The sequence below is a fragment of the Eleutherodactylus coqui genome, chromosome 4 (genome assembly GCF_035609145.1).
Source record: "Eleutherodactylus coqui strain aEleCoq1 chromosome 4, aEleCoq1.hap1, whole genome shotgun sequence".
In the NCBI taxonomy this organism is placed as follows: domain Eukaryota; kingdom Metazoa; phylum Chordata; class Amphibia; order Anura; family Eleutherodactylidae; genus Eleutherodactylus; species Eleutherodactylus coqui.
Genome location: NC_089840.1, coordinates 46,224,215 through 46,242,050, shown reverse-complemented (window position 1 = coordinate 46,242,050; position 17,836 = coordinate 46,224,215). Strand labels below are relative to the sequence as shown.

The window sequence follows — 17,836 nt, the reverse complement described above, 5'->3', positions numbered from 1 at the left end:
AAAATCGCAATTGATTTTGCTCATGTGCAGGAAAAGGTGGTTCTCAATGGCATGTTATGGGCGGTATTTGATGCGGAATCCGGAGGTGGATGCCGGCTCTGGATTCCGCAATGCAAATATGCCGTGTGCATATGGCCTAAAAGTAGTAGTACAGTCCATGCTGGGCATTACTGCGACATGAGGAGATGGCGACAAACGTCTAAATCTGCATTTACAAACAGAGACTCTCGACGTGGATCCGAAGAGGTGAGTATAGGGTCTCTGGAGGGCACTGGGTCTGATTCTGCTGTGATATTCCGCAGTTCGAATCCGACCCGGACGTGGGCATTAGGCCTTAAACCAACTTCAGGTATCACTAATAATATGCAGACACATGGCAACTGGTATTTAGTACTTGATCTCAGGAGGCATCAAGTCACAGTCTATCTATTGACACTGGTTACGTAGTACAGACCTCTCATACCCTGTAGGGTTGTAAGACTGCCAGGCAGAAGGGAGGAGGAGAACGAGGAGGCAGAAGTCTCTCCGATGTTTGTATTCAGCTCAGTATTTATCCTAAAGTAATATCTATCCTGATGATAAGCTCATGCCTACAGGCCTAATCCTGTGCACCACAGTTTCTCCCACACCAGGGCATATTCCTTGCTCCTCACTCTACAGCATGGCTGCACAGACTCAGGGGAGTATCCCCAGCTCCCCACACTGCAGCATAGCTGCACAGAACAACAACTTCATGTCTCTTCTTCCTGGTAGTCCTGCTCTATAATTTTTCACCAGGTCAGTTTTCATAGGGAATCAGACAAAAATGACAGTTATCGACACCTAAGTGTAAACTGATATGATGGGACAGCTGAACTTTGGAATGAAATACCCTACATACATAGCAGTTCCTTTATGTGTTCCTTAGCTTATCATGTGTGATAGTATCTGATGAGCTGATGTAGCTAAAGGCCCTTTTACACGGGACGATTATTGTTCAGAATTCTTCAATCCTCGTGCACCCATGGAAGTTTGACTGATAGTCGTCCTGTGTAAATGCATGCAGAGACTGAATGACTGAGTGATAGTTGTTCTGTCATTCGGGTTTCTGCATGCAGAAACTGAACGACTGCCTGCTTACAGTGAATGGAGGTGGGCGGGGGGACAACGCTTTCCTGTGCAGCCCACTTCCATGTTAGCAGCACTCTCAGCGATGCTTACTCCTGTGTAACAGCATAGGAGCGAGCATCACTGGGAGGAGTGTCGGGCATCGTTTGCCTGACAGCTTGTCCTATGTAGAAGGGCCTTAAGCCGATCATGTTCCATGCTGCCTTAGAGAACAATATAGCCTTATATGCCCTACCAGAAATAGTGTAGTGTCCCAGAACATCATCCTGGTCTCCTCCATAAATGTCATACATGTTTGTCTTCTGTAGATGCACTGTGCAAAGCTGTCCTGTCTTTTCCAGTGTGTGTGTTGCACAGTTGTGGCGCTTGAGAGGTTAACGTTAATTAAATCATTTCCTGAATGTAAATGTATCAGTCTGTCATGTGGTGTGAGTGAAGGTATAAACAGGAGTGCATAAGAGTGGGAAAACGTCTTCAATCTGTGAATTGCATTTGGAGAAGTTTCCAACGAGTCTACCACCTAACACAGAGCCACATGGAAGCACCTTCAGCTTCGTTGTGGTGAAGATGGAGGAGAAGGAGAGATATTCCGTGGCGACTGCATTTTGAATGTGAGTGGAGTGAGCCCCAAGCCTAAGAGAGAGCCTTTGTAAGTAATCAAGACCCAGTGCAGAGGTACTAATTCAAACCCACAAGTTTTCCTGTGTGGCCGTCCAAAGTCAGGATCACTGTGTAGAAGTACTCTCCTAAGTCACACCCAAACATCTCCAGTGCAAGCTGCCAATCCTAAAAGTAAATAATACTACCAGAGTGTCTGTGGAGTGACCCCTACCCCCTCCTCCTCCAGCGTGCTCTCAGTCCAGGAGCGATACTACACAGATAATGCAGACTCTAGGAACGGTTTCATCCTCTGTATCCCCCCCTGACTTCTGATCTCCCTTCTTGTCTGCACTTTGAAGAATTGTACCTGAATCGCTGTGTAATAATTGTTTTGCCAAAGTTATTCCAAGTAAAGTTCATACCGCACCCTAAGTGGTCCTGGGGACCTGAGGTACTAGAAAAATCAGTGTCTGTTTATTCTCCACTGTGTAACATACTGGTGTGTAGAAACGGTGGCGTCACCCGTGACAACTACTACCCCCATCATCCTGTTTATTGGCATTTCCTATCCTAGGGATGTCAACGGTGGCCTGCAATACTGCTCCGGCCTCGGCTACGTGTCATCCCTCTGAGAAGAGAGTCTGGTAAGTGTCACCGTGACATGCCATCACTTAACCCTCCCAGCTCCACACGTTTGTCAAGTGTCTGGGATACTCCTCTCTTACTTCATATTCCAAAATGGCAATGATGGGAAGCGTAGTCTACATATTTTAACACCATGCCCGAGGCATAGCTAACGTTAACTGCAGCTCGAATCGATTCGCTTTATAAGCTCCTCTGAATACATTGTTGTACGAAAGTGTCAATTATTTGATGGTAATCTGAGCAGAAAACAGATAAGACTGGATGATTCTTCATATTAAATCCATAGTCCCAAGAGTGAGAATCCGGTCTTACTGGTTTTGGGTGCATTTAATACGTAAAACTTCATACTTCACATAACTGAAATTGTTTCCCAGAGGCGGCCACGTTTCCACCATCATTCACGTAAAGCAGCCCTCCGGCTTCAGGACAGAACCCTGCTCTGGCCAAAATCGGGAGCCAGAACTGGTGGACCAGAGGAACAGCATAGAAGAACTGCTGTAGGAAATATACCTCCAAGGTTCCCTGTGGTCTCTAAACTGCAGGGTGACTTTAAAGGTAAAAAACACTAATATTCGTTCATGGGACTCATGTTGTAAAATCGAAATATTTTACAAAATTGTACCCTGTAAAGTATTTATAGATGTCCCATCATCAGGACTGTTCACATGATGCAGGTAGAAGCAGCCCCCGGATTGCTTAGACTCAGGGCTCTTCCTAATCATTAGAAGGGATGACTGCAGGAAAGTGACACATGATCTAGAGTCCAGTTTTGGAGGTATGTCAACCTATCTATTGCCAAGGGGAACTTGAAGGCAGGAACCTTAGGAGCAAACTAAAACAACCCATTATGTAGCGGTATATGCTGGTATTGGAAGAGAACTATATGGCAGTAGTATGTGAGCCCTTTAAAGGGACTATTACATTAAAGCTACATATTTGGAGAATTTATGTTGGTATTATGTTTTTTAGAATTATGAGAACTACTATATAAAAATGGTAAGCAAAAAAGACATCTCCAATAAAACCAGCTGTATCACCCAACTCAGCATTGCTAGAAGGTTCACAGAAGGGAAGATGATGAATATAAGAAATGACATAAAACCTTTCACTATTCCAGTAGTCTAATGATTTTACAGGCTTGCTTTATAATCCAGAATATCACATGACTGCGTAAGGGAACACATGGGTGGGCAGACGCCCTGCTTTGCTGTTAATTTTGCCCTATGGTCCTGGAGTCCTCAGAAGTACAGTGATGAGAGAAAGTGTAAAGTTTGCAGAATCTTTGGTGGTCAGTTTCCTCATTCCCAACCTTCCTCCTGACCATGACTTTTAGTTTCAGATATGGAAGAACCGTAACCCCTGCGACGGGTAAGAACTCTGTGAAGCCTGGACTTCTATAGCTAAACTGCTAATGCCGATCCCCCCGAGTGTCCAGTGGCTGAGTGACGAGTTGTAACGCTGAAGCATAGGGGTAAAATCCCATCAGTTGCAGCAGTGTGCGAGAAGCCGTCTGGATCCCAGCAAGAACAAAGAACATCCAGAGGGGCACATACAGTAGGAACCCGACCACCACATGCCACCGCCAAAGTGGATATATCCAATTAAAGCATCCTAGGTCCAAGTGAGCCCGATGATCATTCCACCACTGGTCAGAGTTCCTAGTTTGACATTCTGCGAGAGATTCTGTTTTAACCTAAATACGTGGCCTCATCTTTTTTATTTCCTAGCCTTATCTAGAGAAGCCCACTCTGACTGACCAGTCCCACTCCCTAGCTATCCCACATTGCCCATATAAACCTGGGAAAGCTGGATGATGGACCAACTAAACAAAAAACATTTTATGCAAGTCCTGTAAGCCTTTCCAAAATGTAATATTTTTGATAAATGGACAACTCTTGGGTTCTTGGAATACTTAGGAGCATCATTATAGAGGGCCAGATGTGCCGATAGTATCGACTGAGACTTTCAGGTGATACAACTTTTGTATTTACAGGGCTGGTCAAAAGACTAAAGACACCTACAAGGGAACAGTTTACTGAAAGCCGAAGTTAGTTTCAGGTTGGACCAGTTAATCCAGTGTTAAAATTCCAACTATAGTGAGAGGTTGGGGCTAAAAGAGAAGGTGGTCATACACAGGAGTGATGCCTCGCTGCATGGCACCATGATGTAATGCTGTGCGGGAAACAAGATCGCAGCACGCTCTATCTTTCTGCGCAGCCCATTGCTTTCACGGTTGTAATTAATAAAACTTTGCATTGTACATTGCTGCAGAATCCGCACCCAAATATAACAAAAAGTATGCAATATGTGAATGTTACGCAAGCTATTCAGTGTAGACAGAAGTCAGGCACAGGGAGGCGGTATATGGATATGGTGGCATGTTATCTGGCCTGCAACAACAATGTGGCGCAGAGGGGGGGAAAAAAAACCAAAAAAAAAAAAACCCAAAACTTGGCATACTAAAAATTGTGACTTGTAAATATTTACACTGGTCCATTTTTTTTTTAAATTTTTTTTTTTTTTTTTTTTAAGAGTGGGCCGAGCAAAGTTTTAAGGGTCATTGCCCACCTCATTTTGTATCATTTGCACAAGAAACCAGCGTAAATTATATGTAGATTTCAGACTTGACACACAGAAGGCCTGAGAAACACAACAAATTCATTAAGGGGCTCATGCCTCAATACATTTGTTGTACTTCACACCAGTGCTAACTTTATTCAGACTACTGGTCTAGGTAAATTTGCCCCTTTGTCCCCATTATTCCCAATTGTGTCCACATTCAGCATACGGGAGCAACTATTACTATCAGTAAATGGCAAGTTACATGGAGCCAACACTTAAATTTTGGAATATTTAATTTTGTGATTTTCAAAAAGCAATGTATATAGTTACAGGAAAGACTTAATACTACTTGTTGGTTAACAAAGAAAAAAATACATTTAAGTCCTTACATTTTAATTCACATTTTTAAAAATAAAAGTGGAATTCGGAAGATGGCAACAAGTAAAAAAAAAAAAAAAAAAAATCTTTGTAGCTTCGAGGCAGAATTTGAGGTATTACATACGTTTGGGCATTTACATGTTGTCATATTATAGCTATTTACAAGAGAACAATACTTATGCAAGCACAGTGACTGCTGACCTCGAAAATAGAGAGCCTTCTAGCAGACAGCATTATTTAATGGTACTCCCCCCCTCCCCCCACAAAACAAGTCCACTAGCCAACATTTCATAAGTCAGAGAGAATTGCTTTGGATTTTAGGAAGAGGCGTCTTCATTTCCTGTCTTCCACATTGGCCACATGTTCTTAGGTCATTTATTCCTTAAAATGTTCCCAGAGTATAAGAAACCTTACAATTTAACATTCAATTCGCATCCAGTAGAACATGGTAGCGAGCAGCACGAAGAACTGAAAGAGGACAAAAATGGGAGAATTAAATAGTGATACACTATACATCTGTAGATAGTTTGTACAGAAAGCAGAGGCAATTGTAAAAGCTAATGAAAGTGTGACATGAATGACTAGATTGAAGCCTGGTACAACTTGCTCAGGGGTGTCAACCTCAAAGTTAACGCCCCTGAGCAAGTGATCTGCAAGAAAACGTATGTAAGACATGAAGCTTGATGACCTCTATAGCTCGCTATAAAGAATAGCAAGGTAGAAATTAGGCAGAGTTCTTCAAAAGGAGCTGGTTCAGGTAACTTCATCCCAATACTTACCGCAAAGCATAAAATTGCAAATCCAAACCATGCTACACCGTAAGCATGACGCATCAATGGTCCAGCAATTTCATCATAGCAACCCTGTTAAGAAAAATCACACATATGTAAATTAGCGAAGGTAAGGCCAACCCCACACACTCTATGCTACTCTAAATACAGCATGTGGTAGTAAGGGAGCCCCCCCTACAGTGCAGTTGTTACCCAGGGGCCCAAATGTACTTGAGGACAGTGATTATCTGGTGGACACCCCCCCTTCCCCCCCCCCCCCCAACCCTACCTCCCTCCCTCCTCCCAAGTAGTCTATTTTATGGCAAGTAAGAGGATGGAAAAAAAAAAAAAAAGACAAAAACAAGACTTTTCTTACTTGAAGCTTCAAATATCCAGGGGCTCCCAGTCTGCAGAGCGCCAGGTTCAGTGGTTCTCCATTACCGTTCATGACACAGCACTGTTGAGGCCAGGGATATTCTGCATCACTGTGGGTGCGCCGGAATTCAGAAGTGTAATTCTGCCAGTCTAGAGGACCGTTTACACCACAACAATTTTTCTGGAAAAGATAAGAAGTTTTTCTTACTTTGATCAAAATTGTATTTTCGATAAAGGCATTAAATGCAGCAACCAACCACACAGCCACATTACAGTTCATGATCGGGAGTGAAAGACATCACTGGTGGAGGCAATCTATGAGACCTATCTTACTCTACTGGATTAGAACCTTGTCCTATTTCACTTCAAAAAGACCCTCAGCAATATAGCCAAACATTCTTCATTGCTCAAAAGGTCCAGATTGCTCAAGAGGGGAAGAATTAGAGGAGTGGCCTGCAAAAAAAAAAAAAAAAAAAAAAAAAAAAAAAAGAAAAAACAAAAAACACAACCCCCCCTCCCCTCCCCCCCAAAACACGCATTTTTGGGGAGAGTGCCTTACAAGTACAGATGAGCGAGCGTACTCGGTAAGGCGATATACTCGAGAGAGTATCGCCTTTTTTGGAGTACCTGCTGGCTCGTCCCTGAAGATCCCTCTCTCCCAATCCCCTCTGCAACACCCCCCCCCCCAGATCTTCAGGGACGAGCCAGCAGGTACTCCAAAAAATGTGACGCTCTCTCGTGTATATCGCCTTACTGAGTATGCTCGCTCATCTCTACTTACAATTTGTTTGCAGGCTGACTAGTAGCAATTCTTATTTTCCTAGCTTTTTTGTTACCTCAGAATAGATTTCCATGAAAATCAAGGATTTTCATCCAATTAAAAAGTGCGAGAGCGACACACTGAATAGAATACCACAATACTGCCGGATAGCATGTGCAACCAAAAGGTATCGCATAGCATATTTAACATACAATCCCTTCCCAATCTGTCTCTCTGACGCAGTAATTTTAGGCTTCATGACTTAATAGCTTTGACTTGACACTTTAGAAAAAGTGTTCAACAGCAGCAATAGGCATCAAGCTGATACATTTTCATTGGGCTCAAGTAATAAAATAGCACTACAATCAAGCAGTATATCCGGACAGACCAATTTCTTTCTAAGCAAGTTACTTCTACCATTAAATATATAAAGCATCCACAATAACTGAAAAGGCAACAAAGGGTAACAGTTAATAGGATTAAAACAATTAAGCTCCAAGTATACCGTTAACATAAGCCTGTTCCAAACGTCTGTCACTCCGTTGATCTTAGACTGTTGGTCGTTGTTGCTGGGGTTTGTGTTTTGGTAATACTCCAACATTTCTCTCAGGAACAAGTTACGAGTAAACTAAACAAAAAGTTACAAAAAGTATATTTAAAAAAGAAAATAAAAACATACACACAATAAAACATTATGCGACGCAGCCCAAGTGACCGGCAAGTGGCCGACATGGTTGTGCATAAGAAAGGGATATCACTGCGTTAATTAATTAATGCACTCAATAGCCATAAATTGAACCAAACTGAATTTTTGGCAAAGCAAACTAATAAGTTGGAAAATCCCGAAAAACATACAAGGATTTGATTTTCCACATGACTATAAAAAGGAAGGCTCAATTTAGAAAACCCATTTTCTGCGAATTGTGAGGCATTCAACATCTCTCAGCCAGGCTGAAGAGCAGTGATAGAGTCTCCCTCTTTCTGGAGGACTAGACATGTTCATGCATTACATGGACAGCCTATCCATGTCAATGAAAACTGTGTATTGCTTCATTACCCCTATGGAGGCGCTGCAGCTGAATTGAACACCTGTTGTCAGATTACAGTTAAATCCTGGGGTCCCAATAGCAGGATTCCCTGTGGTCAGTTTGATAACTTGGGATCCTTCTGGGGAAGATATGTCACAATTGCATCTTCATTTTTTGAAAGGTCAATGGAAATAAAGGACTCTTCGATAAAAGAGAGTTTCTGCATTGGTATCTCCCTACTAGGTAGGTGATCAAGGGATATGCATCGAAAGGGAGTGCACCATTTTGGTGCTATGTTGATGGGCCATGTGTGGAAGCCCAACCATGCAATGGTGGCAACTTGTGGACCTCTCGGATATAGGACCATTAATACTTACGAAGTCCCTTTGTGTTGCTGCGACAATAGCAGATGCAGCTTCAAAGCAGTAAACGATGAACATCAGGATTATGTACTGAAAAGTAGAGGGAAAACATCAATCATCATGAACGATCCAACTAACTGGAGTTGTGGAACCATTTAAGACAATCCCCCTAATCTGTGTCCAAGTGCCACCATCAGCCGCCTTCCCTAGCTAGCCATTTCCCCCATGAGTTTAACTCAAATATCTACCAAAAGGGCATTTATGACCTTGTTTGCTGTGGGACCCAGCATCTTCCAGTTACGCCCCACTCATTTATAGGACACCCAGTTGAGACGAGCTAGAAACTCGAGTGCTACCTTTTTGCCCTTGTGGCTAAAGGTTTGTCCACATTTAACAGAGACGCTGCTAATTCACACATGGGAAAGCCACAAATTTTCAAATCCGCAGAATGGCAAATTTTTGCAACAGATTTTCACCCCTTTCAAAAGCAGAGGGATTAAATCTGCAGCGAAAGTCAACACAAAGATGGAAGCAAATCTGGATGCGGATTCGTGGCAGATTTGTCTGCTGCCGGTGGACCTCCTCTAAGGGCTTGTTCACGCGAGTGCATCTGCGTGAACTATTTCAGTAGAAGTCCAATGATCTTAAGGAATGGCCAAATACCGTCCATCAGAAGAAAAGTGATCACATTTTCCAATTAAGCCTTTGGGGAATGATCACATAGGCACTGCCAGCATGGGCATCAATCTGTTCTTGATTCATGGAAATCAAAGTCGTTCAAACGCTAATGATCATGACTTTTGTGACAAAACCCCTTTAGCCTTTTCTGGCAAGGGTATAAGACACTGCCACATGGTAGGGGGTGGTCATGCTAATATGTGACATTAATAGATTGCAAGGACAAACAAAAAGAGCACTCACCGCCATTAACAGCCTCCGACTAGATTTGATAACGCCAATAATACCCAAGATAGAAAGTAAGAAAAAAGCGAAACCAGTGAATATGCCGATCCAGGCAGCTGCGAATATGTCAACGTTGTTGGTAGCATTTAGAAGGGGGTAGAGTTGGTTCTGGTCTGACACGAAATAGATGCACTCAGCAGTCAAGGCAAGACCGGCCAGCTGGAGGGAAAGAGTCAACAAAAATCCATAAACAAATGGTTTGTAAGGTTCCTTCATGTGAGGATAATATGTTTGCAAATTATGGTCTAACTAATAGAATATTTAGAAGTCCTTATGAAACGAATTTCACATGAAATGTCAGTCTGCAGCCACTAAAGCCCACAGAATAGTTAGTGTCTTGCATTAGAATGGGCATAGTATAGTAACATTCTAGAGACCAGTTTAATGGCAGCATCCGCTCAGGGTATAAAATCTTGCTACAAAACATCGCTCATGTGAAAAAAACCCTTTGGAAACCATGGGCTTCACTTTGTAGCGAGATTTTGTAGCCAACGCGGATACAGCCTTAAACTGATGACCCAAGTAGCGCAAGATATCTCATTAAGGCCTCCTTCACACGGGCGACATGGCATCACCGCGAGAAGAATCGCATCGCTGGTCAGTGTGACATCGCTGCGGTTTCTCATGGTATACATTACCTAGAAGCGCTGTCTGGGGTTCCACTGCAGCCTCTGCTCCGTCCCTGACATTGGTCTTCATCTCTTTTGGCCTGGGATTAAAAAAATCCCCACCTCCTGGAGGCGCTGGCTGTGATTGGCTGATGCTCGATGGACCAATCAAAAACATTCGAGTGCTGGCTGTGATTGGCTATCAGCCAATCACAGCGAGAAATTCCAAGGAGGTGGGGATTTTTCAGCACGGGCTTCACATACATGTGATTTGTAGCAACGCGACAAAATAGTGCGACTGTCACCCGTGTGTTTACATCAGACCACTGTTGGTCAGGCTACCTCCTGGTAAACCCTGCCCCCTTTTACCAATTTTCAGAAGTAGCAAGAAGAGTAAAATGTCAGAAATTTTAGCACTAAAAACAGAATGCGCTAAAATTTTCACCCTAGTAGTTTGACAACATAAAGGAAAAAAAAATGTAAAAAAGCAAAACCAAAACCACTACTTACTCCAATGACCACATTGCCGATTATTAGAAGCACTTGGAAACAGCGAATTCCTCCATTCCCCTTCATTGTTTTAATAGAAAACAATCTGCAAAGAGAAAAAAAAAAAAAGTTATATTTTTACAATAACTAGTAGATACTATATACAGAATGATCAGAGAGGGTTGTGGCTCTGCCCATACAACAAGGTACCACATGTAGCAGGTCAACCTGGAGGTAGACCGTAGTGGATCTCTTGCCTATAACAAAAGGCATGGCCTTTCATTTGTAGACATACAGGGAAGAGGATTGCAACAAGAGAGACATGCGATATCCATGTAACCAATGATCACATTTGAGTCACGGCATTGTCGTCACTAGTCAAAGAACGGGCATCGAAAGTACAGACAAAATACGCTGGATGTTGTAGCCCACAACAGTCGGAGGACCACAGAATGGAAACCTCATGTAGATGCAACGTGCAGCTCTTGGACCCAAACTGTAACAGGGCGCCCAATTACCAAGTGTCTGTTTTCTTATAAGGTAGAGAGTCCTCAGCCACCATGACCTTGGGTGCAACGGTTATCTCTGCACTCCCTATACCCATGCACCCAAGACCACCATCTTATAATATGGTTTCTTCAATCTTCCACCAACAATAGGATTCATTTTCTTTCAGTCATCGCAACTATGAGCAAGATGGTTCTAAAAACAATATGGCTTCCCACGGTAACCAGTAATTGCACCTACGTGGGGCTCTTGGAAAACTTTATAATGAATGGAACCATTTAAAGGTTTTAAGTTTCCGCTGTAGATGGGATGATTATTTATCGCTTTCCACTTTTCTTCTTGCTCCATAGTTGGGGAATTGTACTACCGGCTTCTAGGAGAAGTTGTTCTTCTAAAGCCTAAGAATCTAAAAAGCAATTTGGACAACTAGAGGTTTCAAGGATGGTGAACCTGGAGTAAAAAGGTTTAAAAGAAAAACCTTTATTAACCCTATCCAATCCAATTTTGGATTCAGGGTTTCCTAAAAAGCTTTCTCTTTTTGCTGTTACACAACGCTGCCATCTTCTGGCTAAAGCCAGTGTGTGTGCGCCAGAGAGGCTCCGACAGCAGAGTGGCTGGCAATAAGATGGTAAGAATACCCTGTCGGACGTCTTCTGACATTGGAGCTGTACAAGCTTTAAATCAGAATGTAGGAAGACGTAAGAGTGGATTGGAAAGTGTTAATATCATATTGAATACAGCAACACTAGGTAAATTGGGAAGAAGCAACACTTGTTCTAACTGGCTTCTTCTCTAGTGCACTCCAGACTATTTCAAGGAAGCAACTCAAAAATAATAAGATAGAAAAACATTTGAGGATAAACTTTTGTATTTCTTTCATAGAAAAACAAAAAAAGGTTCCAGGTCTGGGGGCAGAAGTGGCCTTAATACATGAAAGGGGTTGCCCAGCTTCAAAACTATTGATGGGCTATCCTGAGGCTAGGCCATCCATTGTAGATGGGCAGGGGTTCAAAAAGTGCGCGTCTCCTCGTTATTGTTTCTGTACTGCATACTGCACCTTAACACGTGCTACTCTTGCTCTCCCGCCCCCCCCCCCCACCCCCCCCACACACACACACACACATTTTTTTTTAAGTCAGGCATGCTGCAAATTTTTTTTTTTTTTTTTAAACCCCGAATTTCAGTCAGACTAAAAATAAATAAAATTTGCATACACCAATTCACATAAATGGGTGCTATTGCCATCTGATTTTTTGGTCCCAAAAAAATGGGACCGGAAAACCATCCGTGTGCAAGCAGCCTTAATGGAAACTTTATTTATAATATCAAGCTGGGCCACTGCAGTGGAAATGGAGCCGTCTGCTTCCTGAAGAAATCAGCCCAGCAAATCCCCGATAATCCTATTGGTCAAATATCCCCCAACTACTATTGGCCATCAATAGTTTAACACTGGACAGCCCCTTCAGGATTTAAAAAAAAAAGAAAAACAAAAAAAAAAAAAAGGAACAAGAACAAACTAGATGAAGCATAAACATTTGACCCCGTGAACTCATTTTTAAGGAGACCCCACATCTAGGTTGCTGACCTCGTCGCACCACATTCCTACACTTCATTGTTACCTACTCCGGTCACATAGTAAACATTCTTCTTACCACAGTCTGTAATGCTTTAGGATGGCTTCTCTTGAGCCTAAATAACCAGAAACCTAATCATTTAGAAATTTACTTCACTCCAGACACATCTGGTATTCAGGGTTTGGTGATGGACTTTAGCGATACGCCACATTCCCCCCACACAAAAAAATAAAAGTAGCTTACAATACCTAGAATTCAACCCTTAGGCTGGTTTCCTCACATAGGGGCACATTTACCAAGATTGGCGTTTCATGCAACCCTCACGTACCCCTCCCAATCAGCTGTAAGCTGAGCCCTCGTACTCATGCACCAAGCTATTTCTGCAGGAAGTAGACAGCACTATTCCCACTGCAGTGGTCAGGCTTGGTATTACAAGCATTGAAATGAATGGGAACTTGGCCTGCAATACCAAGCCTGGTCACTGTAGTGGCCTCTACTATTGATAGCTTATCATATGGCTAGGCCATCAATAGTTTACTACCCTTTTGCATGCAGGTTCCTCTGTCCCAGCTCTATATTTTCTCCGTCTCAACAGGACAGGATGTACCTTTCTGGTAGCCATATCAGCTCTCATGGAGCAGAGAATACTCTTCTCAGTCCATAACAGTTACATCGTACCCGCAATACATTTTAAAGAAAGTGTGTCACTTAAAATGTGCCCAGTAAACCAGCCCTAACCAATGATGGGGGACTGACAAACCACCATTTCCTTACTCCCCCCCCCTCCCAATACTTCTCAGTCACTCCACCACTAGTCGCAGTTTTCACATGGCATGTATAGTATGCCATTTAGTTGCCAACAGTCTGATGGTGGGGAGGAGAGCTCAGACCAGGCCACAGAAAATTACCCATCAGACTGTTGGCAACTAATTAGCATAACACATGATCCATCTGAAAATCGCAATTACAGTATAGACACACTTGTCTGTCAATCCCCCCATTTTTGGTTGGGGTTGGTTTATTTTAGGTGACACTTTGTCAACCAGTTACTGATGTTATCAAGCGCTGATAGAACCAACCACCAGCAATAAATCCTCCTTGCTGTGAATAGTTCTTCACTGGAAGCAATAATCCTAGAATAATGCCTCCTACACACATTAAAGGGGTCATCCAGTTATAAACTTATGACTTAGCCTTAGGATAGGGGTATAAAGGGCTAAATCTGTGGCAAAATACGCAGTAGAAAGTCGCAGTTTAGCTGCAGAATACTGCCGTGGTTTTTAGAGACTGAATCGACACGGAAAAGTCTACTTTGAAGTTTCGCCATGTGAACGTAACCTAAGGGTGCGTCTACACTGGATGGAGTTTGCAGCACCAAAACAAAAAAAACAAACAAAAAAAAAAAAAAACTTTGTGGATTTATCACAGAGGTTGCAGCAAAATCTTATGGATTCTTGTAAAAAGCCGAATGTACCACATGTAGATGCGCAGTTCACCTCACTCACTGAAAAGGGCGAAATCCACATCATAAATTGACATGCTGCGGAATTAAAATCCTCACCGCATGTCAGATTATTCTGCAGTGGGATCACAAGATTTGTTAACCTCTCACCAACTTTGCAGCTACTCTAATGCGCTGTGGATTTTCCACCTGGAGAAACCAGACCAGCAGCGTATTCTCCTCATGTGAGCATAACTTTAGAAGGCACGTTCATACATCGCAAGAGTTCAGTGGATTTTCAGCTGCAAAATCTGCAGCATTTCCACAAGAGGCAAACCCCCTCCCCCCAAAAAACCAAGCCAATTTCAGCAGATACAACGCTCCCCAGTGGCCTCTAGAGGGTGTAACTCTAGAGGCCGCTAGGTGAAAGGCTGCACTGATAGCGTTGGCCTCAGCTCCCGATTCTTCGCGCTCATAATCAAGCGAGAGCTGCGCCTGCAATTACCAGCACTTGCCACTCCACAGGGATTAGAGCCAAATGCTTCCACTTCCTACCCATATGTGTTGTGATGCTGATACGTCAGCAATAGTATTTGCCTGGAAAACCCTTTAATATGCCAGCATATTAAAAGAGGTTGTTCCTCACTGACGGCATGGGATCCAATCAAAAAGTCGTGTCTAATAACAGCCTATCCCTGATGGCTCTAATGATTTAATCCAGCGACTTGAACTGATTTAAAAAAGTTCTGATATATATATATTAGTGGTTAATAAAGATAAATGATCAGTTGATGTACAGTCTGTCTACCACAAGCAGGGCCTCTCCCCAGCAGCAGGATGCACAATATGGGGCGTGAGCTTTTTACATGCAAGGGCCACACCTAAATGCCCTTTAGCAACAAATGCTGTTTAAGCGTAGTAGAAAAACCAGCAGGTATTGCCACCGAGTGGGCACAGCCTTCATGTTCTTGTGTCCATCGTACAGAACTGCAAATATCATCACACACACACACATTAGTAGATGCTCCCATACCCTGGTACCCGAGTAGGCACATGCCAGACACCACCAGTGCTATAAATGACTCTTGGTAGGTGGTGGAGGAGGGGGAGAAGTTTTGCATTTCAGTATAGGACCTTTAAAAGGGGTTGGGCAATTGTCCTCAGGATAAGTCATCAATAGTAGATGGGCGGGAGTCCAATGCCCAGGACACCCACTGATCAGTATCTGTTGGCTCAGTACACAAGTGCATCAGCCCACAGGATTCCTGCAAGAAGCAGATCGCTCCAATTTCACTGCAGTGGTCAGGCTTGGAATTACATGCCAAAGTAATGGGACCTTGACCTGCAATTCCAAGCCAGGCCACTGCAGTGAGAACGGAGCTGTCTGCAGGAATCAGCTGAAAATACAAACGCCCAAAGAACAGCTGATCGGTGGGGGTCCATGTTAACAGAATCCCACCAACCTAAGGGCTTTTACCCACTAGAGTTTTTCTTAGCACTGCGTTTTTTTAATGGGACTTTCTAATGTTAGGGGGAAAAAAGCAGAAGCTTCCGATTTTAACATTAAAAATTAACAAAAAACACAGGTCTATCACAGCGTTAAAAAATGAAAAAAGCTAGTGGGTAGAAGCCCTAATGCTGATAACCAAATCTGAGGATAGGCCATTAACAGGTTTACAAATTGACAACCCTTTTAAAATTACATCTCAAGGGCCACTTTGCCCCTGAAAGGTCTCTACCACCCATGCTAAAGTCTCTCCCTTTCCCCCATATACTGCACTTTTCAATGCAATCTATTGCTCCCAGGTATCAGCCATTTCAGATTGGGAGGGATTAGAAGTGTGCCGAGCAACAGAATGTCCAGAAACCTCCCAGACCTCTATTATAACCATTTAATGCTACATATCTCCAGTGTGGAGAACCTCCAGAGATAGTTACATCAGCAATATATATAATACAGGGGGTTATGAGATATATGTCAAACACTAAGTGTGAGGTCAGCAGCCCTTTAAAATAATGCAAAGACATAGCAATCTGTCGGCACCAATGTTTTAGACACCATGTATCATATTACTGATATACAGCAAACATACAGGGATGTGTACTAGCAGAGCGGAACTTGTCAGGGGGCATTGCTTTGCTTGCTCAGTGGGAAATGACTGAGGGTCTATTCACATGGGGGACGTTCCATCTGATTCAGAGATGGGTAGAACTCACATAGGGAAATAACACTGAATGGGTTCCTGAACACAAACAAACAATTTTTCACTCGGAGCGACTGTCCAAGTACGGAACATAGGATTGAAAAAAAAAAAACCAAAATAAAAAAAAATTTTTAAAAAACACATCATACAAGCAGGGAAAAATAATATATATGCATTATATAATAATGAGCCGCAGGTGAAACGGGTAATTTTTCACTGACCTACATCGCACTCATCTAATTACAACCTCAGGTTGCTAATTTAGTAACTTTATGCAGTCCTGAGTAACACCACAGATAATAAAAACTCCACTTCTCCATGATTTTCATACCAAATAGCAAACTCATCTCTGCTAGATCTCTGCAGACATCCATGGTAGAAAAAGAATCATTCCAAATATAGAACTATTGTACACTGGAAATAAGCTAGATTGGAGGAATCTGTCAAAGTACAAAACAACATGTTGGTAAAGAGCAAAGCCTAATATAGCAGAGCCGAGTTGGTCATTGTACCGTTGTCTTAGACTTATGACCTGGGATAACTTACCCTTCTACAAAAGACCAGAGAACAAACACAAAGAGCACATAAACTCAGCAATACCACATCTGTAACACTAGATCTACAGTATATAAAGTCACAAGTCTTCATACAATGGTTCCTTTTCTGCACAGTGAATTAATGCCAAAGTTATCCTGAAGTTATGGAAAACCACAACTAATCCATTATATCATATGACAAACTCAGCACTGCTACATCATTCTATAAGTACCTACAATAGATGTAAGTAGTGAATCCCTTGCTCCCAGGTCTCTGCCCAGCAGTATACTCACCAAGCCCCTATGAAGCACACCTGTCCTGCTGCTGCTGCTCACCTGTAACACATACACCTGTTCTCCTGCAACTCTTTAAGCCCTCTGTCTCCGAGCACTGTGATTGGTCAGATCCTGCCACATGACCGCCTGTACCTGGCTGGACAGGTTGCTGTAGAGAGGCATGTCAGCTATTCCGCTATTATGTAGGAATGTTGTGTTAAAACTTTGACTTGTCATTGCTAGAGAGAAGTGATTCATGGGGGAATAGAGCCAGAAAATGTAGGATAACATGGGACATGTGCCGCAGTGATTCAGCCGGGTCCTAATCTGCGTTTCTGTAAATCATTGCCAATCACGATATGTATTATATATGCAGGAGTCAATACATTTGTCCAGCATGCTATTCTGCAACTTGTAGTTCCCCAATAGCTGGAGCCTGGCTGTTAACTATGCAATTTACTATTGGTAGGGGTCTCACTTCCAAATGATCGCAAGAAGCAAAGACATAAGGATTCATGCCCACGGCCGTATGTGTACAACGCTGCCAGCAGAGACCGCGTACGGCAATGGGCATGCCTATGTATCACACTCATGGACATGCAAGGTGTGATTTAAATTTTTTTTTTTCGATATGCAGTGTCCACTCGCAGG

At 42.8% G+C, this 17,836-nt stretch overlaps 1 protein-coding gene across 2 annotated transcripts; it reads right to left on the bottom strand.

Annotated features, from left to right (window-relative positions):
• Nucleotides 1–5,189: 5,189 nt before the first annotated feature.
• Nucleotides 5,190–17,300, bottom strand: UPK1B (uroplakin 1B). Of its 2 annotated transcripts, none has more exons than XM_066599351.1 (8): nt 17,204–17,300; nt 10,669–10,753; nt 9,509–9,709; nt 8,603–8,677; nt 7,703–7,825; nt 6,439–6,618; nt 6,072–6,155; nt 5,190–5,760 (listed from the first exon to the last, which is right to left on the bottom strand). In XM_066599351.1, exons 2-8 carry the CDS (start codon nt 10,732–10,734, stop codon nt 5,710–5,712), a joined length of 780 nt encoding a protein of 259 aa, XP_066455448.1. In that variant the 5' UTR covers nt 10,735–10,753; nt 17,204–17,300; the 3' UTR covers nt 5,190–5,709. The 2 variants fall into 2 exon arrangements, with proteins under 2 accessions (XP_066455448.1, XP_066455447.1); XM_066599350.1 differs by having other exon boundaries at nt 17,246–17,271.
• Between the last annotated feature and the right edge of the window lie 536 nt (nt 17,301–17,836).